The 24878-nt window shown below is 40.8% G+C and overlaps 1 protein-coding gene across 4 annotated transcripts in view; it reads left to right on the plus strand.

The window, feature by feature from the left end:
* The window catches only part of MTFR1 (mitochondrial fission regulator 1), an 86016-nt gene that overhangs the window by 7330 nt on the left and 53808 nt on the right, over positions 1–24878 (plus strand). For 2 of the 4 annotated variants that reach the window (XM_060127619.1, XM_060127622.1), the window contains exon 2: positions 18044–18183. In XM_060127619.1, the coding sequence (XP_059983602.1) occupies positions 18121–18183 (63 nt within the window). In that variant the 5' untranslated portion in view covers positions 18044–18120. Of the gene's footprint in view, positions 1–4946; positions 5007–5080; positions 5099–18043; positions 18184–24878 lie in introns of those variants that run through there. The other 2 variants (XM_060127620.1, XM_060127621.1) reach the window with 2 other exon arrangements.

Below are 24878 nucleotides of genomic sequence, written 5' to 3' on the forward strand. Positions count from 1 at the left end.
TTCAGGGCTACCCTTTGAGGGTGACTATTTTCCCCACTGTCAGGAGACTGAGGTCAGGAAATTGAGACCCGCAGAGACTTACAGTTGGTAAGTGCAGAGGCGTATTTGATTATAGGTCTGTTGGACTTAGAAGCCCACAGTCTTTCTACAATAGAATTCTGCCTCACTATCAACCAAAATGAACAAGTGGGAATCTAACCTCTTGTTAAATCTCTGCGAGGAAACTGGCCCACAGCTGGCCTTGGTCACCTTTCTATTGCCTAATATACACTTAATAATGATAAATCTCTTTGCCTAAATAACAGCATTATAATCGTTTAATTTCCTGTTAGGAATCTGGAGGCATATAAAGGTCAAGGGACTTTTTCAAGCCTGTATGTTGAGTAAGAGAGAACTCTGCTGTTTTTTTCTCCTCTATATAATGAATACTTCAACAAGCAGATGAAATTTCAGTTATTCTGGATTCTGCCAAGAAAGCTAAGCCATTAATTTGGGTAAAGAATTCCAGGATCAGATACACTAAAAAGAAAAGTCTATTGTCTTCTAAAATCCCCAAATGGATTGCCCTGTAACCCTCTACATTTTAAGAATTAGCTATACAGAACAACTACCTAAGTTTCTGGGAAGGAGCCTGGGTGTATGTATTTATTTTTTATTTTGTAATTTATTTAATTTTATTATACAACTTAACACATATTAAATATGCAAAAGTTATTGAAATACAGAGAAGAATACAGAAAAGTAAAACCATAATTCTACCACCCAGAGAGGAACACTATTGACATTTCGTTATATATATCCTTCCAAAGAGTTTTCTATGCATATTACAATATATTCATATTTGCTTTTTAAATCAATATGGAATCATATTTTATACATTTTTAATTAATCATGGCTCTCTATGGGTATAGGTATTTTTAAACAAATTCCAAAGTGAAATTTAAGAACCACTGATCTTATGGAGTCAGAAACTGTATTAGTTATCTATTGCTTCCTAACAAATTACTCCAAAACATAGCAACTTAACACAATAATCATTTATTATCTCATAGTTTCTGTGCATGAAGAATCCATGTGTGGCTTAGCTGGATGTTTCTGGCTCAGGGTCTCTCTCAAAGCTGCAATCAAGGTGTCAGTGGGGCTGCAATCATTTCCAGGCTCAAGTGGGAGAGAATCTTTTTCCAAGTTCACTCATACGGCTGTTAGCAGGATTCAGTTTCTTATAGGCTGATGTACAGATGGTCAGAGGCCTCCCTCAGTTTTTTGCCATGTGGACCTCTCCATAGGACAGTTCACATCATGGTGGATGGCTTCTCAGAGTGAATGAAGGAGAGACCGGCAGAGAGCAAGCAAGATGGAAGCTACAATCTTTTTGTAACCTAATCTTGGAAGTGACGTCCCATCTTTCTTGCTGTAGTCTCTTCATTAGAAGGGAGTCACTAGGTCCAATCCACCCTAGAGGAGAGGAAATTACACAAGAGCATGAATACCAGGCAGAGATCTTTGGGGGCCATATTAGAGGCTGCCTATCACAGGGATATAAACAAAGAATTAAAAAACAAGGCAGCAATATATGTGCATCAGGAGAGGTTAGATTCAATGATATCCCAGGAGCAACTAGTACACCCAATATCTAGATTTTGATTTCTAAATACCATTCCAGGACTCCTTGAAGAAATGGAGAAATGGCTGACTCTAATGCTGGGGCAAGAAAAGTACAAGATCAGCCTGGAGCCTCTTGTAGTTCAAGAAAAAAGATGATGATCAAAAAGCAAAAAAGGGGCTTCCCTGGTGGCGTGGTTGGGAGTCTGCCTGCCGAGGCAGGGGGACGCGGGTTCATGCCCTGGTCCGGGAGGATCCCACATGCCGCGGAGCCGCTGGGCCCATGAGCCGTGGCCGCTGGGCCTGCGCGTCCGGAGCCTGTACTCCGCGACGGGGGAGGCCACGGTAGTGGGAGGCACGCGTACCGCAAAAAAAAAAGCAAAAAAGGAAGGACTTCCCTGGCGGTCCAGTGGTTAAGACTCCGTGCTCCCAATGCAGGAGCAGTTCGATTCCTGGTTGGGGAACTAAGATCCCACATGACGCACAGCACAGCAATAAATAAATAAAAATAAATAAAATTTAAAAAAGCAAAAACGGCACATGAGCCAACCTAAGAGAGCTTCCAATGGTCAAGCTAGAACAATTTGAGCAACAAAATAAAAATCATATATAGAATATAAAATCATATATAGAATATAAAATGAAGTATAAAATATACATGCATATTTATAAACAAATTATTGAATACAAATAAATAAATGGGGGGTGGGGAGAGAGATGAATCTTCTTTACAGAAGAATTCCAAATAATTTGTATAGATATTCTACTCCAGGGGGTGAAGCTTAATCTCTTACTCCTTCAGCGTGGGCTGGATTTAGTGACTTGCTTCCAGAGAATAGGGAAAGAGGGGAAAAATGCCACTTTACAGTGGAGAAGCTAGCAAACACTACCATGGTCCAGGTGATTGGGGTTAACATCAGCAGTAATTAAGTCATCATGTACCCCTGATATGATGTGCTGAGAAGGGCATTCCACCCATATGGTATTTTTCCCAAAATTTATAATCCCAGTCTAATCATGAGAAAAAACATCTGACAAATTCAAATTGAGGAACACTATACAAAATACCTGACCAGACTCCTCAAGACTGTCGTGGTCACATCAAGGTTATGAAAAACAAGGAAAGACTGAGAAACTCTGACAGACCAGAGCAGTAGTCTAAAAAGACATGATGACTAAATGCAGTGTGGCACCTTGGATTGAATTCTGGAACAGAAAAAGGATTAGTAAAAACTGAGTTAACTCTGGAATTTGTACCAGTGTTGGCTCCTTAATTTTATAAATGTATTATGATAATGTAAGACGTTAGCATTCGGGGAAACTGGGTGAGGAGTACACAGGAACTTTTTGTACTCTTTGCAAACTTTTCTGTAAATCTAAAGTTATTCCAAAATAAAGTTTATTAAAATCAAAAAGTAAAGCATCCTACTTATATATATATATATATATTTTTTTTTTTTTTTTTTGCGGTACGCGGGCCTCTCACTGTTGTGGCCTCTCCCGTTGCGGAACACAGGCTCCGGACGCGCAGGCTCAGCGGCCATGGCTCATGGGCCCAGCCGCTCCGCGGCATGTGGGATCTTCCCGGACCGGGGCACGAACCCGAGTCCCCTGCATCAGCAGGTGGACTCTCAACCAATGCGCCACCAGGGAGGCCCCCTACTTATAATTTTAAAAGTGTGATGACTGGAAGATTTCCCCCTAGGTTAGCTTCTGGCTGAGCACATTTCAAACTCTCTTTCTCTTCCACCAGCTAAATACTTCTAGTGCTAGGTGCCACGGGACACATCCATTTGTGAGATGGAATAAAGCACAGCTAGGAGTATTCCTGGAAGCCATTCCAACACCGGGAGAGTCAGCAATAACTTGGGGAAGTGGCTCAAATTCATCTCAACTCTTTTTCCCTCACCCAGATTCCCCAAATGCCCACGGCCACTCCAGGGTACCTAGGATGAAGGGAAATGTGAAGGAAAGGAAATTGGAACGGAAAAAAGCCTTAACCAATCCCTGTTGAGGAGAGCTTTAAGACATCTTCCTTTTAAAAAGAGTCGAAAGCTACATGTGATAAGGTGAACTCAGTGCTAGGGGCCCACCTTGGGTCTTGGAAAGACCTGTTGCAAGTCCTGGGGCCCGGGCAGAAGCTTCATTAGCTTAGCAGAGCTCCACCCTGGGAAGATCTCAGGAGAAACAGGTGAACTTTGTCAGAAATGCCGCCATGCTTTGCTCCGCCCCTTTAGCTCAGGAGATGCTGCTCTTTCATCCCAGCCCAAGCATTAACTCTTTCCGGATGTGCTGAGAACCCGGGGCAGGCGTAGGCAGGTCTCCCAGGCCCCTCCATGTCTCCATTATAACATTTGGATATATAAATTAAGTTTGTTGTTAGCCTGTAGGCTCACTGAGGGCGTGGTTCAAAGCTTTTTAAAATCTTTGTACCGTCATAGTGGGCCCCAACAAGCCCTTGTTGAGTAAATGAATTAATGCTCTTGCTGAAGGAGGGAAGCCCTCGCCAGGGAGAGACTGGGGGTCCCAGGATAAGAACATCGGCGCTCTGCTGTCTGCAGACTGACCTCTGGGATCAATTACAATGGGAGGATAAGAGATGCAGCTAATCAAGCCAATCAGCAACAGCCTCTTGAAAGGCCATACAGAAATAGGTTTCTCATTCTACCTGTGAATCTTTTATCAGTACTACACACGTTACCATGCTTAATATATTGTTAGCTATAAATGTAATAATCATATTTTCATGACAGAATGATTTGCAATCCAGAGTGTCCTAGGATATTCAGCTATTAAAAACCATGTGTCCCAGCTATTAAACAGATGCTGGAACTGAAGACTCAGTAAAGTAAAATCGTCATCCATCAGGCACTTTGTACAACCCCACACCCTCACTCTAAAGACAAACACACCGGGGATACAAAGTCTGTAAAAGGCAGCAGAAGATAAGCCGGGTGAGCACCAAGTCCCTACAGCGCGGGATGAAAAAGCTCCACACTGGTTAGCTTAAAAAGGGCTTAAGATTCACAGCTTCTTTCAAGGTAATGCACACTTGCGGCTACACTCATCATGTGATTCTCCCTGCACGCCTAGAGCTTCAGGCTTACAAGGCACTTCCCAGGGCAGGGCAGTGAAAACGAAAAGCAAGGTGCACGAGCAAGCGCACGCCCCCAGCCGAGCCTCGCGCGTGCGCACACTGCGAAGGGCCGCTCCAGGCGCTTCCGGCAGTCGTCTAGCTTTCCGCTCCCACTCTCAGTGCCCGCCTCAGGGCCGGAGGAAACCGCTGATTGGTCATCCTGGCCCGGGCTCGGGGCGGAGATCGGGTGATTGGCAGCAACGCCCCGGGTCAGCCAAGCTGGAAGCCGGAGTTGCTGCAAGGGGTGCGAGGCTGCCGCGCGGCTGAGGTAAAGTGGGGCTAGCGACTCTGGAAAGTGGTCGGCGTGGGGTCGAGGAGGCGCTCCCGGGCCAGACGGCGGTGGGAAACCCTGGTGACAGGGTAGGCGCTGAAGGAGGCGGGCTCGGGCTTGCCGGGAGGCCGGCGGGCTCCGCGGACCGGTTGGGTGTCTGCGCCGCTGCTGGAGGGAGGCGGAGAGGATCTGGGGCAGCCAGGGTGGCTGAGGACCCGGGTGGGGCTGGAGCTTAGGCGGAGCAGAGGGAATTTGGCCGACTTGCCCCGAAGGCTGGCACTCACCCACCCCGCTGCTGCGCCCCCCCGTCCCCGGGCTTCGGTCGGTCGTCCGGAGCCCGCAGTTGGCCCGCCGGCCGTCTGGAAGGCCCTTGGCTGCGGTTCCCGTGGGTGTTGCTCTTTCCCGGGACCGGCGGCCGGACTTGGCGGGCGCACCTCCCGGCCGGGCCTCGGGGATTCGGAGGGAGGAGCACGCCTACCGGGCGGCCGGGGAGATTCAACCAGCTTCCGCTGACCGGCGTTACCGTTGACTTTCCGCCGCTCAGGACTTTCCCAGTGTCTTCCTGACCAGGACCAGGATTTGCATTAAGCCCCAAGGGGAAAAAACAAAAATCGACCTTTGGACATTTAAAAACACATTTTTTTATGGAAATCTGCAAACTCTACAGAGGTCGAGAGAATAGGGTAAAGAACTCGGTGTACCCATCACTCAATTTAACCAATTCAACAAGTATCATTAAATGGCCAGGCTTGCTCCCTCTCCCCGGGTTATTTTGAAGTGTATCCCAGACATATCTTTTCATCTCTTTTACATATTTCTCATGATCAGTAATCATACTTTTCCAGTCATTTGCTTTCTAGAGAGGTTGAGTAAAGTGAGGCACACTTGAAGGCGTAGACAGCGTTAATTTAGTTTGCGCTGCAAGAATGTGGGCAGTTCTCTGACGGTGCAGTTTCATTACCTGGTGCTCAGCTTTTCAAAATCACTGAAAACAAAGGTTTTCAAATAATCTAGTTTTGTCTGTAGCTTTACTGCTTTTGAGTAGCATTATGTATTGATTATTTATTAAAATCTTTTGTATTGATAATTTATATTTACCGAGGTTTTGATATGTATGAAGCACTGTGAAATTGTTTCCACCTATTCATTTAACTTTTACAACAGCTGTGTGAAGTAGGTATTATCCCATTTTACAGGTGAGGGGAAAAGAGGCTTAGAGAGGTTAAGCAATTTGCCTGCGATCACACTGATGTAAGGGGCAGGGGGCTGAAATTTAGGATGCTGACCCTGGTCACTGCAAAGTTCTTGCTCTTTTAACCATAATTGAATGTCCTAAGAATTGTGGAGTAAATTAACTGCTGTGGGAAATTCTGTTGAGCTACAAATCCATAATGGGGGGAGAAAAAAAAAACCCTGGGTATTTATGCGTACAGTAGTAAGCTAGGTATTTTTGTTTCTTGGAAACAATAAAAGGTTAATACAATTGAATTTAAAGTTATGAGCAAAGTATATAAGTGTAGTTCAGTAAATAGAATTTAAAACATTTATTTTATAGAATATGTCCAGTTAAAGAGGAAGGGAAAAGGGAAAAAAAATATGTATCAATGAATAATCGCTACCTCTTTCGGCACTTAGCATATACTGGCAATGTATACTGGATACTTTAATCTGTATCCCTCATCTTTTCTATCTTATATTACTTCTTAGAGAGCATCTTCATCTTCATCCAAGTAGTTTTAGAGGAGTAAGGTCTAGAAAGAGACAGCTGGGCTTGTTCGGAGGACAGCAGAGAAGACCTGTTAAACTGGAGTTTAGGATTCCTACTGTAGGGGAGTAGTTCAAAAGTCTAGAAGTAAAGTTCGACTCACACATGGAGGAACTTGAATGCCAAGTTGAAGGAGTTTGAATTTGAGCAAAGAAGTGGCATGATCAGTCTCATAAGAAGATAGTGAGCTGGCCCTGTCAAAAATGGCTTCACCTGAGATGTGAAGCAATTAGTGAATTAACCTGGTGGAAATAGAAGTTGGTAACTGGTGAATGTATGGATATAAGGAAAGGAGTGGAGAAAAAAAAAATACTCTGAAGGAGAGGAAGAGGGACTTCGCTGGAGGTCCAGTGGTTTAGACTGCACTCCCAATGCAGGGTACAGGGGTTCCATCCCTGGTCGGGAACTAAGTTCGTACATGCCCAGTAGTGCAGACAAATTAAAAAAAAAGAGAGGGGAAGAGACAGCGTGGTACAGTGGTGCAGCAGGTTCTGAAGTGCTGATAAACTTCAGTTTCTACCCCTTTGTTTTCTTGGGCAGTCTTGGTGATGAGTGTTATTACTATATAGCTGCTTTTTGAAATGTTAACTACTCAGCTGTTCATCTGTTCTTTTATGTTTATTTACTGTTGATACAACTTACACAATTTAGATAAGCAACAAATAGTGATACTGTAATCTCACCATGTAATGATACAGAAGTGCATAAACATAAAGAAGAAAAGGTAGAGAATTCCCTCACCAGGCCTCAGACACAAGCAGTGTTAAGCTTTGGTATCTTTTCAAATCTTTTCTTTTGTGTACATGTGTACATAAAATATCTATTTCACCACTATTTCTATGCTTTGTTTTATTTTTTAAAAACAGAATCACATATGTGTTAGTCATTTAGATTTTTATCATGAAATCCTTTCATGTATAGCTTTTTGTTTTAATGGCCATAAACTTAGAATAAGTATGTTGAATTTAACTATTTCCTTATTGAGGGACATTTAGTTTGCCTCTAGAGTTTCTCTTTTACAACTGATACTTCAGTAACTACCCTTACTAGCTTTTAAAAACTAAACATCTTTCTTGAAACTAACACAACATTGTAAATTAACTATACTTCAATTAAAAGAAATAAAAAGTATTGTTAAAATTTGAAAAAAAGTGAACACCTTTACTTATGAAGGTATAATTTACTGAATTTTTCCATAAGGGAATTTTTTAATACACATAATATGTAGGGGACAGTAATTATTACACAACTTATCAAAATCACGTTTATAGTGAATTTTCATCAGTTTGCTTGGCCCAAGGAAGCACTTTTAGTTAGTGAAAAATATTATTGACTTCCAAGTAGTGTGAGTATTTTTTTCCTACTGATGTCCAGGACCACTTAAGATATTTGAGCAGTCTTTTCGAAAGATTGTTTTAAAATTGATGCCAGGATGCTTAATTCATTTGCATGGGAATACTTAAAATAATACTTAAAGGAAATTCCTATCTCATTCACAGGAGGGTTATATGTCAGAGATCCTCACATGAAAATGGCACATCTTTAGTTCAAAAGGAAATATAAAGCTACCTCTAACTTCTTTTATAGCATATGGAGAGAAAGTTAACTTCTAAAAATGTTACAGAAAATGTCCTTTAGAAGTTTAGTTTCATATCTATAGCCCATTAACTTGAAAGAATTTTCATCAAGTTTTAATTAGGTTATGCTCTTAGGTTTCTTATCTAAACAGCTTTTTCTTTTGTTTTTGAGAGATGTAGTACAGGTCATGAGATTTATTCATTTGTGGACTGAAAAAAGTTAAACTTATTATATGTCAGACTCTGTGCTAGGTACTGGGAATGTAGCAGTGTACTTAATTTGTATGAATAGTATAGAATATTAATTCAGAATATTGCCAGTAAATTGTACCCATAGGTTGAGTACTATGTCATTGTTTTATAGTGTGGTAAGTGTTCTGACTTAAAGTCTCAGCCCAGACTGACTTGAAGTATAGCAGTGGTCACTAGACTTGAATTTCAAGTTTAATTTCCAGAAAGGGTAGGGCTTTGACAACTTTTTTTTTTTTTTTTTTTTTTTTTTTTTTTGCGGTACGCGAGCGTCTCACTGTTGTGACCTCTCCCGCTGTGGAGCAGAGGCTCCGGACGCGCAGGCTCAGCGGCCATGGCTCACGGGCCCAGCCGCTCCGCGGCATGTGGGATCTTCCCGGACCGGGGCACGAACCCTTGTCCCCTGCATCGGCAGGCGGACTCTCAACCACTGCGCCACCAGGGAAGCCCTGACAACTTTTTATTATAAGTGAGCATTAAAAAAAAAAAATCAAAAGTAACATTCATCTACTGTCCCCACATACTAAAAGAAAAAGCATTTTAATACTAAAAACGTAAGAAGGACATATTCTCAAAATAAAGGACAGTAACTTTTTTTTTTTTAACATCTTTATTGGGGTATAATTGCTTTACAATGGTGTGTTAGTTTCTGCTTTATAACAAAGTGAATCAGTTATACATATACATATGTTCCCATATCTCTTCCCTCTTGCGTCTCCCTCCCTCCCACCCTCCCTATCCCACCTCTCCAGGCGGTCACAAAGCACCGAGCTGATCTCCCTGTGCTATGCGGCTGCTTCCCACTAGCTATCTACCTTACGTTTGGTAGTGTATATAAGTCCATGCCTCTCTCTCGCTTTGTCACAGCTCACCCTTCCCCCTCCCCATGTCCTCAAGTCTGTTCTCTAGTAGGTCTGTGTCTTCATTCCTGTCTTACCCCTAGGTTCTTCATGACATTTTTTTCTTAAATTCCATAATATGTGTTAGCATACGGTATTTGCCTTTATCTTTCTGACTTACTTCACTCTGTATGACAGACTCTAGGTCTATCCACCTCATTACAAATAGCTCAATTTCGTTTCTTTTTATGGCTGAGTAATATTCCATTGTATATATGTGCCACATCTTCTTTATCCATTCATCCGATGATGGGCACTTAGGTTGTTTCCATCTCTGGGCTATTGTAAATAGAGCTGCAATGAACATTTTGGTACATGGCTCTTTTTGAATTATGGTTTTCTCAGGGTATATGCCCAGTAGTGGGATTGCTAGGTCAAGGACAGTAACTTTAAATTAAATAAGTTTTTGTTTTTTACTTCATGGTCCTTATTTTTCTTTTGCATCATTGTTTGCAGCCAGAATGTAGACTGTCGTTTGGGATGAACAAATATGGTTTACCTGATCTCTTAGTTTTCTGAGAACAGGAAACCTTATTCCAATAATTTAGCCAACCAAATAATTAAGAATGTTCTATTAATCTTTTTAGACTCCTCGGACCCCAGAATGAAATGGTCACACTCTTCTGTTACATTGTAAAGATAATTAAATGGCCATTTCCTTGAATAGTTCCAAAAGACCTTATAAAAATAAGCCCCATGTACTGTTGTAGCTTTTAAAGTTTTTGGAATTTTAAGTTTAATGACAACTTTGGTATCACTGCTAACAGGTTTATTGTGAAACTATTGCTAATAACTTTTTTTATTATAAGTATCTTAAAAACATACACTGCATTAGTTGAAACAATATTATGTTGTTTTATCTTTGATTTGATTGCTCTATACTTTAATTGGTCTACCTGCACACACATAGTTTCATAGTATTTGTGGCGGGAAAAGAAAGTCTGTTTTCACAGTTTATCTGTTTCTCCTTTACTCTTGGTTTTCTCTTCTACTGCCTTGCCAGCTACCCCACCACGCTACTTCTGCACGATATTTCTGTATGTCTGGTCTACGCTAGAGTAGGCTCGACTATAAGCCTATACCGTCATCATATAATCCTAGAAGTTAAATTTTACAAACACACACACATATACATACATAAAGAACCTAGAAAACAAAGTGCAGCCTGATTCTTAGCTATCTTTTTTTTTTTTGCGGTACGCAGGCCTCTCACTCTTGTGGCCTCTCCTGTTGCGGAGCACAGGCTCCAGACACGTAGGCTCAGAGGCCATGGCTCACGGGCCCAGCCGCTCTGCGGCATGTGGGATCCTCCCGGACAGGGGCACGAACCCGTGTCCCCTGCATCGGCAGGCGGACTCTCAACCAGTGCACCACCAGGGATAGCTATCTTTTTTTAAAACCTGTTTTCTTGTGAAGTATAACACACACAAAGTGTAACACAGAAAGATGCACAGACATAAATATACAGCTCAATAAATGATCACAAAGCAAATATCCATGCAGAGACCACCCAGTTTAAGAAATAGAAAGTTGTCTGCCCTCCAGAGAGCCCCTTTATACTCCCTTCCAACTCTTAGCCACCCCATCCAAAGGTAACCACCATTGTAACTTCTTACACTATAGGTTTGTTTTGCCTTTTATGATTTTCTTCATGCCTTTAAGATCTATAATGATGTCCCTTTTTTCATTCCTGATACTGGCAAAGTGCCTTTTCTCTCCTTAGTAAATCTCCTTAGAGGTCAATTCTTTTTATTAGTCTTTTCAAAGAACCAACTCTTGGCCTGGTTATAATTCTCTGCCTTAATAGTTCTCTGATGCTTTCAAATAGATGATTTTAAAAATATTGTCCCCTAGTTTACTTGTCCTCAGTGGGAGGAGGGTTTGTCTGAAATTACCTAGTTCACCTATAAATAGAAGTAAAATTCCTCTTAAGATATCTGTTTGAAATTGAGACAGTATAGAAAAGGCACTGGCTTGGGGCTTAGATGCCTTTCATTTAATATTCACATATTAACTGAGCAACTGTTGTATCCTATATGTTGTGCTACATGCTGGGGTCACTGTGATGAATAAGATAGAGTCTTTGCACTTACGGTGACTGAAGTGCCGTGGAGGAGGTAAGCAGTTTAGGTACATTGTTTTAATACACTATGTAAGAGAATACACACAGGAGGGCCCTAATCCTGGTTGATCAGGAAAACCCTCTTTATGACCAAATCATAAAGGACCTACTTTGGTATTGAGAATGGATAGAAAGGGATAGCAAAATCAGGGGAGGGGGTGGTGCAAATAGTGTAGTTAATAGATTTTTACAATAGTATAGACTTAGAAGAGCAGTAAGGGCAATGGAAATGGAATCTGATATATTTAGGAGGCAAAATAGAACTTGATTGTAGAAAATGAAAGAGAAAGAGGGAATAACTGACTAGGTGTGCCATTTTCTGAGGTAGGGAACATATAAGCAACAGATTTAGGAGGAAAGTTGAGGAGTTCAGTTTCAGATTTCTTTGGTTTAAAAGAAGATGGGAGAAACCAGAAGGTAGCATGTGATTGAATTTAACAGGGCAGAGAAAAGAGAATCCATGTAATACAGGATGGAGCTGATGTAATGAGACCTGTGGGTTGGGGGCGGGGGGGGTATAATCCTGAGCACTTAGTTGGAAGGAGGGACAAGAGAGAATGGGGGACAGACTTAGAGGGACAGAATAGGTGTGGATGCAGAGATGCTGTGTGTATGGCATGTGGCGTGGCAGGATGTTGAGGGATTTTCTGTCAGAAGACTTCTCTATTATTTAAAGTAGTAAGCTTGGTCATCTGCTGAGAAATGATGGAGCAAGGGTTAGAGAGATTTGGGTAGCATGAAGAATGCTTGAAATAGCTGCTCTGGAGAATGGAAGAGTGGGAAGAGCAGAAAATAAGATTTTCCTGAACGCTAGGCAGCAGTGAAGGCCCAGTTGAGACCAGAGGTAGTACATTTGTAGCAACATCAAAATGTGAGATATAGTCTTTCTTCTACAGCCCAGTTGTAGGAAGTGTAGGCTTGTGGACTCATCAGGTTCTGGCTTGTAGAAAAAACAGTAGAAAAAGGAGTTAAAAATTCTAACAAAGCAGTAGTTCAAGTGATTTGGGGCTTCATGAAGTAGATGAAAGTGAAAGTGGGAAGGGATTGGTTAGGTTGACGGAAAGTGCAGGGGAGGAGACTGAAGGTCTCAGTATGGTCCAAGGAATGTCTGAGTGAAAGCTGCAAGGTGACATATTTGGTTTTTGTAACTTCGATATTTTTTTTCTTTTTTTTTGGCTGCGCCAGGTCTTAGTTGTGGCATGTGGGCTTCTTAGTTGTGGCGGCATGTGGACTCTCAGTTGCAGCATGCATACGGGATCTAGTTCCCTTACCCGGGATCGGACCCGGGATCGAACCCGGGCCCCCTGCATTGGGAGCCTGGAGTCTTACCCAGTTGACCACCAGGGAAGTCCCTAGATTTTGTTTTTAAATGCAAATTAAAACATGTATTTTTGTAGCATTGTCTAAACAGTACAAACCATACAAAGAAAAATTTACTTCTACCCACTCTGGCCAGTTTTAATAGTTTGATGTATATCTTTTCATAAATGAAAAGGTTGAAGATTTTTTTTTTGTTTTACAGAAATGAAATCATACTTAGTATATTTCTCTTCCTGTAACATATATATACCATCAAGTCATTACATAGACTGTAACTCACTTTTAATAGATGCATAAAGTTTGTAATATGCATATACAGTAATTTATTTAACAGGTGTTTTATTGGTGAACATTTAAAGTTGATCCTAGTTTTGTGAGTAGAAAAAGCACTGCAGAAAATACCTTTATATATATTCTTTATGTATAATGCTTTTATTTCTGCAAAAGAAATTCCTGAAAGTTGCATAACTTGGTCAAAGGCTCTGTGTGTTTTTAAAACTTGTATTTGAAGCATAACTTACATTAAGAAAAGTATCTTGGTAAGCTTTCACAGAGCAAACACGTGCAAGTATCTGCGTATGTCAAGAAATAGAACACTGCCAGCACCCTCAGAAATCCCTCTTGGGCCTCCTGCCAGTCACGACCTCTGCCTCCAACAATTGAAAACAAAACAAAAAAGACTAAGTTTAAATTAAAAAAAAAATTCATAATCTCTGATGAGATTGCTTTCACTTTTACCTGTTTTAGATCTTTATGTAAGTAGACTCAAACAGTGCTCTGTTGGATGCATCATCTCTGTGAATATTATAATCACCTAGCACCAGCAAGAATATATGTTTATTGGTGTACTAGTGCCAATGAGGCCAAAGTGCAGAATTCCATCTAGGAAAGGACTTGGAGTAGAGAAGAAGACTCGGTTGAAGTCATAGCTGAGCGATAGGGAATGATTGAAGTGTCCTTAAGTCAACCCTCATGAGGGACAGAGGGTGGTAAAGCAGTGCTTCCTAAGGAGAGCTTTTTTTTTTTTTTTAAGTGAAGGTATAATTTACATACAGCAAAATTCACTCCTTTTGGCAGACATTTCTTTGAACACAGAGTCATGTAACCACCACCACAATCGAGATATAAACTACTTCCATTTTTCCAAAACCTCCCTTGTGCTTTGCTGTAGTTAATAACCCTGGTGACCACTGCTCTGTTTTGTTGTCACTTTAGTTTTGCCTTTGAGGGAGGGTTTTTCAAAGAGCTTAGAGCAGTAATTGATTGGAAAGAGCCTTGATATAAAGTAGGAGAGAATAAGCAAGCACAGGACCCTTTGAGAAGGCTTGGAAGCAGCATTCTAAAGGGACAGCCAAATTTCAGTTCAGCGAGGGAGGGGATGCTTACCTTCAAACAGGGTTCCAGAGAGCACAGTGGAGAAGTTTGGAGGAAAGGGTAACTGTAGGCGGCCACCGACTATGTGACCTCTCCTCTGTGTTTACTGTTTATCAGTAACAAGAACCATTCCCCTTATTGAAATTTCCTTTTTTTTTTTTTTTTGGTGACAACACCTCTCTCATTTTTCTATTACCTCTGATCATTTTTTTCCCAGTGACTCTTGTTTTCTCTGCTTGATGTGCAAGTATTTCTTGAGGCTTCTATTCGGGCTTCATTTCTTACTCTGAGTATGAGTTAGCCCATTCACTCTTAGGTTGCATCTCCTTTTTCTAAGCCAGTGCTTCCTAATCTTTATCTCTGGCACAGACTCTTTCCTGGCAAGAATTTTTTTTTTTTTCCCTGGCAAGAATAATTTTTAAAAATAGCTAAAAAAACCGCAAAACTATCTGCTTAAAAAACGAGGGAAAGGGACTTCCCTGGCGGTCCACTGGTTAAGACTTCACCTTCCAATGCAGGGGATGCGGTTTCCATCCCTGCTCGGGGAGCTAAGATCCCACATGCCTCAAGGCCAAAAAACCAAAACATAGAACAGAAGCGGTATTGTAACAAATTCATTAAAGACTTTAAAACTGGTCCACATCAAAAGAAATCTTAAAAAAAAAAAAAAAAACGAGCGAAAGACACTTCTTAATGGAAGGTATCAAGATGCCCCCAAAACCTGTGGAAAAGCTACTAAAATTGCTAAAATTAGAAAAACTGACAATACCAAGTATTGACTGTTGACAATACCAAGGATTATAGAACAACTAGAGCTGTTGTATATACCTGCTTGCGGGAGTGTAATTGGTACAACCACTTCAGAAAAATGTTAGTTTCTACAGATTTTTCAAAGATTTAGCTATATCTCTATCTCTGTATAATCTGATGACCTAGCAGTTTTACTTCTGGGTATAGACTCAAGAGAAATTAGTTCTTTTTTCATTTTTGACTGTGCCGCACAGCATGTGGGATCTTAAGTTCCCAGACCAGGGATGGAACCCATGCCCCCTGCAGTGGAAGCGTGGAGTCTTAACCACTGGACCGCCGGGGAAGTCCCAAGAGAAATTAGTTCTTCTTTTTAAAATTAATTAATTAATTAATTTTTGGCTGTGTTGGGTCTTCGTTGCTGTGTGTGGACTTTCTCTAGTTGTGGCGAGCGGGGGCTACTCTTCGTTGCGTTGCGTGGGCTTCTTATTGTGGTGGCTTCTCTTGTTGCGGAGCACAGGCTCTAGGAGTGCGGGCTTCAGTAGTTGTGGCTCGTGGGCTCAGTAGTTGTGGCGCACGGGCTTAGTTACGCCACTTGTGGGATCTTCCCAGACCAGGGCTCGAACCTGTGTCCCCTGCATTGGCAGGTGGATTCTTAACCAGTGCACCACCAGGGAAGTCCGAGAAATTAGTTATTATGTGTACCTTGCTATGTTATGTGCACGAATTGTTTCAGCAACTTTATTTATAGTAGCTAAAAAATGGAAACAACCCAAATGTTCATGAACAGTAAGTTGGGTGATACAACACTGTAAATCAACTGTACTCCAATAAAGTAAAACAAACAAAAAGGCCCCCAGTAAACTGGGCAAGTAAATTGTGGTATAGTACCACAACAAAATACTGAACATCAGTGAAAAAGAACTGTGATTCACAAATTATGTGGATAAATGTCACAGACAATGTTGAGTGACAGAAGTCAGACACAGAAGAGTACATGCAGCCTGCGAAAGTGATAGGCTGTAAAAGTTAGAGTAGTAGTTAGATAGGTGAGGCATGGATATCGACTGGGTAGAGGCCCAAGGGAGCTCTTGGGGTTCTTCAGATGTTTCACATCTTGATCTGGATGGAGGTTCCACAGGTTTATACATATATAAAAATTCATTAAGCTGGACATACTTAAAATTTGTGCACTTGCCTGTGTAAGTTATATCTCAATTTTTTAAAAAAGTGATAGGTTTAGGGCTTCCCTGGTGGCGCAGTGGTTGAGAGTCCGCCTGCCGATGCAGGGGACACGGGTTCGTGCCCCGGTCTGGGAAGATCCCACATGCCGCGGAGCAGCTGGGCCCGTGAGCCATGGCCGCTGAGCCTGCGCGTCCGGAGCCTGTGCTCCGCAACGGGAGAGGCCACAACAGTGAGAGGCCCACATACCGCAAAAAAAAAAAAAAGTGATAGGTTTTCCAATTACATAAAACCATCCTTTTTCTCTGACCAGTTTTTTGTCAGTCATCTCCAGCTTATTTTTGGCCCTTTGCACTTTTTATGACTGTTACCTCTCAGAATATTCATTCTTAACAGGCAATTATAGATGTTGGTAATATTTGAATATATGTCTCACCAAAGTTCTAGCCCCGGCCATTTCTTAGTTATCAATAAATTATATGTTCCTGTCAGCGCTTAGAACTCTTTCATTGCATACTTTGATCTGTCCTTAGGGCTGGGCTCTTTCTAGTTCATGTTTCACCCAGCGTCTGGCGTATTTGTGACAACTTTATCCCCACCCCGCCCCAATTCTTCGTAATTCTTCATCAAGTTCTCCTCAAAGTGTAGACCACAAACGTTATTTCTGGTCCACAAAGGGGTAAGCCTATATCAGAATGTAAATCAAGTATATCACTAAGTACAAGGGTCTGCAACCCCTGAGCCGCGGACCGGTACTGGTCCACGGCCTGTTAGGAACCGGGCCGCACGACAGGAGGCGAGCGAGCGGAGCCTCATCTGCTTCTCCCCGTCGCTCGCGTTACCGCCTGGACTATCGCCCCGCCCCGTCCGTGGAAAAACTGTCTTCCACGAAACTGGTCCCTGGTGCCAGAAAGGTTGGGGACCCCTGACTAAGTACTGCTTTTTTTTTTTTTTTTTTTTTTTAAAGGCTTCCTTGACAAGGAAGCAGCACATTGATTTATAGTCTGGTGTAAACTTGTCGTGTTGGAGACCAACACTTCAGGTAAACTGGTTTATGCCATGTGAGCCCATAATTCTATCAGATATACAGTATATGGATGGGGAGGTGAAGAGGGTGAGTGGCAGGGGTTATAGTGCCAGTGAGTGTGGTTTGTTGTTATTTTTGACCTTCTGGCCTCTGAATTCCTGTTTTATGTTTCCGGAATTCCTTTATGATTTTGGTGAGAACCAGAATCGGCTTGTAACTGTAGCCAGGTAGGTTCGTCCAAGCAAATGCCGCCAGTATGGACAGCAACTCAGGAGCCAGTGGGACAGGAAAGTGGGAACTGGTAGGTTCTGTTCTGTCAGGGGTGGCAGTAGCAGTTGCAGTGGTGTCTTCCAAGACCAGTTCTGCTGCAGTTTTGGATGTCTTTCCTGGCTGTGTAGCCTATAAGTTTCTTCTAAGATTGTTGTCTACTGGGTGTCTTTCCATAAATATATTTTCTACTTATGTCAGCCACAGTAGGTTTTTGTTGCTTCCAAGGTAGAACCCTGACTGGAAGAGAAATACTTAAAAAAATAAAAAAAATTGTACCATTAGTTTATTTAAAGGTGATCACAAGTACATTTTTTTTCTTTTTTAATTTGTTTTATTTATTTTGGCTGTGTCGGGTCTTAGTTGAAAATTTTTTTCCTTAAGTAAATTTATACACACAAAGGTTTAAGATGTAGACTAAACTTACTTTGTGAGATGTGTTGTAGACAGTAAAGATTCTAAATAATAATTATTTCACTTTAGTATTTACATTTTAACATTTCAGTGTGCTTTATGGACCATGTGCTACCATGTATGCCTGAAGTACTTGAAATGCAAATTTGGAGAGACTGTGCCATCTAAATGCTTGGCTGGATTAAACGCCTAATTAGGATGGTTTTTCAACAGGTTGGAAGCATGCAATCGGTGAGTGCTTGAAATTCTTTTTTAAAATCCAGACATTGAGAATTTTTTCTGAGAAAAATGAATCTTATGTATGGCCAACTTATGTAGTATTTAATTTGCTTACTATTTAAATCATGGAAGTGAATCTTTACCCAGCATCCTAAGTAAGGGATGGGTTGGTTACATCGAAAACTTAACCAATATTCATGTGACTGGTAAAAGCAATGCATTTGTTATTAGTGAGGAAAAGGCTTAAATGTATATAGAAATCATTGAATAAAATATGTTTGACTAATGCCTGACAACTCTGAATGTTGTAGAACTGTTAATATTGAATGCTCTTATAATGTGGTTTATCACACAGCTGTTTAAAAGGTAAGTCATGTCTCCTAAAATATAACAACTGTAGATACAAAGGAAAAAGTTAGTGTAATATTGTTATTCTGTTCCAAAGATGTTCGGATCTTGACATTTTTAAAAGTATTTTCTACTAATACATAATTTTTTTTTCAGATCCAGTGTAAAGTTATTAGAGCAATACTTGTGCCAAGCATATTTTGTGGAATATTTGTTTCTAATTTTCACATTCAGTGTCATTGGTGACATGGAATTAGGTTGTATTCATTAAAGATATAGGCAGGTTACATAATTTGAATATGGGCATACTTTTTAATGCACTACTTTTACTTTTTTGTTTTTATTTTGTGTCTCTTTGAATCTTGCTAAGAGAAGGTTGAATGTTTTGTTGCCCCAGTCCCACAAAGTTCCATCTATTTTCTTTGGAGATAAAAAGCAAAGAACCAAATAACATTTACCCCGCCCCTCCCGCTTTTTTTTTAAAAGATTTTTTTTTTTTTTTTTTGCGGTACGTGGGCCTCTCACTGTTGTGACCTCTCCCGTTGTGGAGCACAGGCTCTGGACGCGTAGGCTCAGCGGCCATGGCTCACGGGCCCAGCCGCTCCGTGGCATGTAGGATCCTCCTGGACCGGGGCACGAACCCATGTCCCCTGCATCGGCAGGCGGACTCTCAACCACTGCGCCACCAGGGAAGCCCCTAAAGATTTTTTTTGATGTGGACCATTTTTAAAGTCTTTATTGAATTTGTTACAATACTGCTTCTATTTTATGTTTTGGTTTTTTGGCCGCGAGGCATGTGGGATCTTATCTCCCCGACTGGGGATCGAACCCACACCCCTTGCATTGGAAGACAAAGTCTTAACCACTGGATTGCCAGAGAAGTCCCTACCCTTTTTTATATTTACATAATTTTGAGTATTATCTTTCGGATAAACAATAGGAAAATGGTTTGTAAAGTTAATACTTTCATCTTTTTCAGTTACATCTTCTCATGTTTTGAACTTCACTTAATGCAGTGTACCACCTTTCTCAATTGCTACTTACCATCATTTGGCTGCATAGGGTAGGTTAACATTTCAGTACTGACAGCAAAATAATTTCTTTTCAGAAAGTCAGGAAGCTTTTGTTGCTAATGATTCCCCAAAAGTGAAACTTTACAGCTTATGATTCCTATTTATTTGCAATTTTAGTGAGAAGTGTAGTTGAGTGGAAAGATTGTAGGTCTTGGATTCAAACAAACCTGGGTATGAAATTTATCTCTGCCAGTTACTTTCTTCATCTACAAATTACAGGTAGGAAGAACTACTCCTGCACAATGAACCTGTGGATTTACACGGCAGTCTATGTAAAATACCTATCACAGTGGCCTGTATGTAGTGTAGGTACATTCAATGACGGTTAATTTCCTACTGTTTTGCTCTGTCATCCCCCTGCCCCCGCCCCAAGTCAGGCAATGTGACCAGTGCTGATTGAGGCCAAAGTGCAGAATTTTGTTTCACGAATAGATAACACACTTTATTTAGCTTAGTTTACTTATTTAGCTTTGTTCATTTTGAGCTGTAACATGGGTGCCTTTCATCAAAGAATGGACCAGGTAAGAGAGCATTAACTTGCTCCCAATATTGTAATCACAACTGATTTCTACCAATAGATGGAAAGATCATTTTTTTATGTAACATACAATCATCACCTTTAATCAGTTAACTGAAAATCTATATAAAAATAAATTTTCTCCTAACATTAAACAATTTGATCCTTTGGAGTTATTTTCTATCTTAGTTTCTGGGGTCTTTTAGCTTGCTGCTTAAGAGTAATCTGAATATAAAAAAAACTTTTTAGTTCCATCTTTCAATGATAAATACATATTTCTCACTGCTTTGATATATAAATGAACTTGGTACTATATTTGAATGTATTCAAGAGCAGAAAATGTCTTCATTCTTTGCATATTTTATCTGCTTTAAAAAGAAAGTGCAGGTTTTTGAGATCTGCGTTTTGTTTTTGCCATTAGGCCCAGCTGGTGATGGTTAGCTCTTTGTATTTTACCGTACACATCAGCACCATCATAATAGCTATCACTGATCGGCTTACTGTGCCCAGTCTTTTACATGTATTTTGAGTGTTCACTAGGGCAACACCTTTTTTTTTTTAACAGATGAGGAACCTGAGGTTCAGAGTGTTTAACTGACTTGTGCAAAGTTACCTGACTAATAAGTGGCAGAGCTGTAATATGAACCCAATTTTGATTCCAAAATCTTCTTTTTAGTGTACTTTGCTACCTCTTATAATAGAAGGGGAAGAAGACAGTATTTATTAAAGTCGTATTATATTTAAATACCTTAACTCAGTTTTTTAAAAAAATTTATTTATTTTACTTATTTTTGGCTGCGTTTGGTCTTCATTGCTGCGCATGGGCCTTCTCTAGTTGCAGCGAGTGGGGGCTACTCTTCGTTGTAGTGCACGGGCCTCTCGTTGCAGTGGCCTCTCATTGTGGAGCACGGGCTCTAGGCGTGTGGACCTCAGTAGTTGTGGCATGTGGGCTCAGCAGTTGTGGCTTGCAGACTCCAGAGCTCAGGCTCAGTAGTTGTGGCACACGGGCTTAGTTGCTCTGAGGCATGTGGGATCCTCCTGGACCAGGGCTCGAACCCGCGTCCCCTGCATTGGCAGGCGGACTCCTAACCACTGCGCCACCAGGGAAGCCCCTCCCTTAACTCATTTAAGGCTCAAAGGCTTATGAGGTAGATACTGTTCCCGTTTTATAGATGAGGAAAGGGAAACATAGAGGGATCAGTAATTTGCCAGCTTTATACAGACAATAAATGGTAGAGCCTACTTTTAAAACCAGGCCTATATGCTGCCGTGGTCTCTATGTTTTCTCTTCACTGCATTCCATTTGGCCTCAACATTTGTTTGAATTTAAAACTATATACAGTTGACCCTTGAATAGTGTGGGTTTCTACTGCTTGCATCCACTTAGATGCAGATTTTTTTCCGTAGTAAGTACTGTAGTACATGATACATGGTTGGTTGAATCCGCAGATGTGAAACCCTGGATACAGGAGAGCCAACTGTAAAGTCATATGTGGATTTTGTTGGGAAAGTGGGGGCAGTGTTTGGTGTCCCTAACCTGAGCATTGTTCAGGGGTCAGCTGTATTCACATTTGTCCAAACTTTCTCCTCATTCTTTTATTACTATATTTATGCCCTTAAGTAAAAATGGTTTTAAACTAGAGAAAGCAAGCTATGAAACTAATGTGATTCTGGTTCATCTCAGTATTTTATGTTGAAAAGTTACAGCAAATATCTAATTTGTATTAGGAATATATTTCCAGTAATACTTAAGAATTGCAACCTTGTTTTCCTCTTCTGTTTTGGAGGAAGAATGTGAATGTGGCTAGGAGTTTAGATAAGGAAGAAGAGAACTGAGGGAAGGGTTGTCTTCAGTTGGGGATTTCAAAATTGTTATAGAATTTCATCTTCCTATCTCCACCCCCTTCTCCCCAACACATACTTTTTATTTTCCTCTGGTTCCCTTGGAATTAAGAATTTATACTTTGTTGGGTCCTAGACTCCCTAAAAATTTGATTAATGGTATGGACCTTCTTCCTAGAAAAATGTTGTATATGTACATAATTTTGTGTATAATTTCAGGGATATGCAAAATTATATATCAGAATAAGAACCTTGGGTTAATATTACATAGTTTTTTGAGAAAAATACATTTGATTAGAATTAAGTTTATATTTTTTCTTGCTAAATGGTGACTCTCAGATAGAAATATAGATTTAACTAGTCTCTAAGAAATGAATCACCACCGTATAAAGCTTGAGTGCAGTCATCATGGTGAGACAGATGACATTTTCAGATTCCAGCCTCACATTTCAGCACTTCGACAATAGCTTTTCACATTGTTAACAAAGAACAAATTGCTCTCCTGGTGTCATCCTCCTCCTTGCTGTCATCACTTACAAACTCTGTTGCCAGATGCTATGGACTGTCATTACTAGACTCAGACATGCAAACATGCATGCCCCACACAGATTCATTATTACATTATTTATCAGTACTTATAAATAAAGCAAAGCAGTTTTTTTGTTTAATAATAATAAATAGGGCTTCCCTGGTGGCACACTGGTTGAGAATCCACCTGCCAATGCAGGGGACACGGGTTCGAGCCCTGGTCCGGGAGGATCCCACCTGCCGCGGAGCAACTAAGCCTGTGCGCCACAACTACTGAGCCTGCTCTCTAGAGCCCGTGAGCCACAACTACTGAAGCCCGCGCGCCTAGAGCCCGTGCTCTGCAACAAGAGAAGCCACTGCAGTGAGAAGCCTGCACACCGCAACGAAGACACAACACAGCCAAAAATAAATTAATTAAAAAAAATTACTGTTACTTAATTTTTTCTTAATGGAATTGAATGCTTGTTTTTTTTTGTTTGTTTTTTTTTGTTTTTTTTTTATAAATGTATTTTACTTATTTTTGGCTACGTTGGGTCTTTGTTGCTGCGCGCGGGTTTGCTCTAGTTGCGCTGAGCGGGGGCTACTCTTCGTTGCGGTGCGCGTACTTCTCGTTGCGGTGGCTTCTCTTGTTGCGGAGCACGGGCTCTAGGTATGTGGGCTTCAGTAGTTGTGGCACGCGGGCTCAGTAGTTGTGGCTCACGGGCTCTAGAGCGCAGGCTCAGTAGTTGTGGCGCACGGGCTTAGTTGCTCCGTGGCATGTGGGATCTTCCCGCACCAGGGCTCGAACCCATGACTCCTGCATTGGCAGGAGGATTCTTAACCACTGCGTCACCAGGGAAGCCCAATTCTTATTTCTTAATGAAATCAAATTGTCTAGGAATGACAGTTTTCTCCCTGCCCTCTGTCTTAGATCTGAAAAGATATTACTGACAGTTCATCTTTAGAGGAAGCCTTTCCTTCTCCAAACAAGTGTACTGACAAGACACAGTTCAGCCACCAGTTAGGGTAGGAGATGCACTTGGGCCGTACAGCCTCCCAGTGCACAGATGGTGACTTTCCATACCATCTGTTCATTATTTCTTCACAGCCATTTACAATTTCTCCCCCTCCATGAGGGCTGAATAGAAAAAATAAAGTTAAGACCTAGTTTTAGACTTCTTGGAAGTTAGCTGATCCTTCCCCTTACTTTTTCTTCAATCCACTGAAGGTTATGGCTCCTCTTCTTTCTAAATATCCCAGTCATTAGCTTATAAAGACTCTTGCTTCACAATTTTTGGTGCTAAATGTTATGCAGTTCACAAGTAACACAACAACATTATGTTAGTCCACTGTGTATACTTGAAAAAATAATCACATAAGGCAATCTGTTCTTTTACTTTCCTTAACTTTGCATCAAAAGCCTAAATAGTCTACTAATTCCTTATAAGTAAAAGCTGAAGCTTTGGCCACTTTCCCTTGTTGAAGGCACCTGGTATTCTTTCCTTCTGATATAAAGCAGATGGGAAGATAATAGTTGAAACTTAGCCCTGAAGCATGCATAGCAAGGAAGGCTAAAAGCTGGCAGAAATCTTAGTTTCTGACCTTGGCAAGTCCTTTTTGAACTTTTCTTCATGAGCTTTTTTGTCCTTTTCATCTGCAGTTAAGATCTTTGCTTACTGGAGGGATGGAAGATTCACATTAGACTATGTAATTGTCACATTGTGATGTATAAATAGCATTCTCCTACATCATAGGAGAGTTTTGACTTATGGCTAAATAGAAGACACGAGAAATGATTGAGTGGTGTAGTTACTATTGCCCTATGGCTATTTTTTTTAAAAGATCGATGCCTATTAACATGTATAAGGTAAAGAGTTTGCTTAAATATTGTCTGTTTTATTTTTTTACATCTTTATTGGAGCATAATTGCTTTACAACGGTGTGTTAGTTTCTGCTTTATAACGAAGTGAATCAGCTGTACATATATCCCCATTTCTCTTCCCTCTTGCTTTTCTTGGCCTCCTATGTTGGGTTTGTAAGGCTGTGATTCTTCCCTTTTTCCTCTGGTCGGATGATTTTTCTCCTCTTGGTCCTCATGTGTTATTAACACTATTCATGTGATAATCCTCTGTATGATCATTGGTTTGAATGATTGCTTTCCTGAACTCCACGTAATTCTAAGCTTCACAGTAACTTTACCTCTTATATTCTTTGTTTAATATTCTTATTTCAGTATTGATGTCTTCTTATCTTTCCACTGACCAGTTTTCCAACCTGTCCATCCTTTTAATTTATATTTCTAAAGCAGGAGTTATAGTTTTTGTTGGTTATAGTAGCTAGTGTAGGTTATAGTACTTTCTGGAGCTCTCCCAGGTAAACAGTCAGTGAAACTTTGAACAATTTTTTAAATCCATTTAAAA

Source organism: Lagenorhynchus albirostris, chromosome 17 (assembly GCF_949774975.1).
Source record: "Lagenorhynchus albirostris chromosome 17, mLagAlb1.1, whole genome shotgun sequence".
Classification (NCBI taxonomy): domain Eukaryota; kingdom Metazoa; phylum Chordata; class Mammalia; order Artiodactyla; family Delphinidae; genus Lagenorhynchus; species Lagenorhynchus albirostris.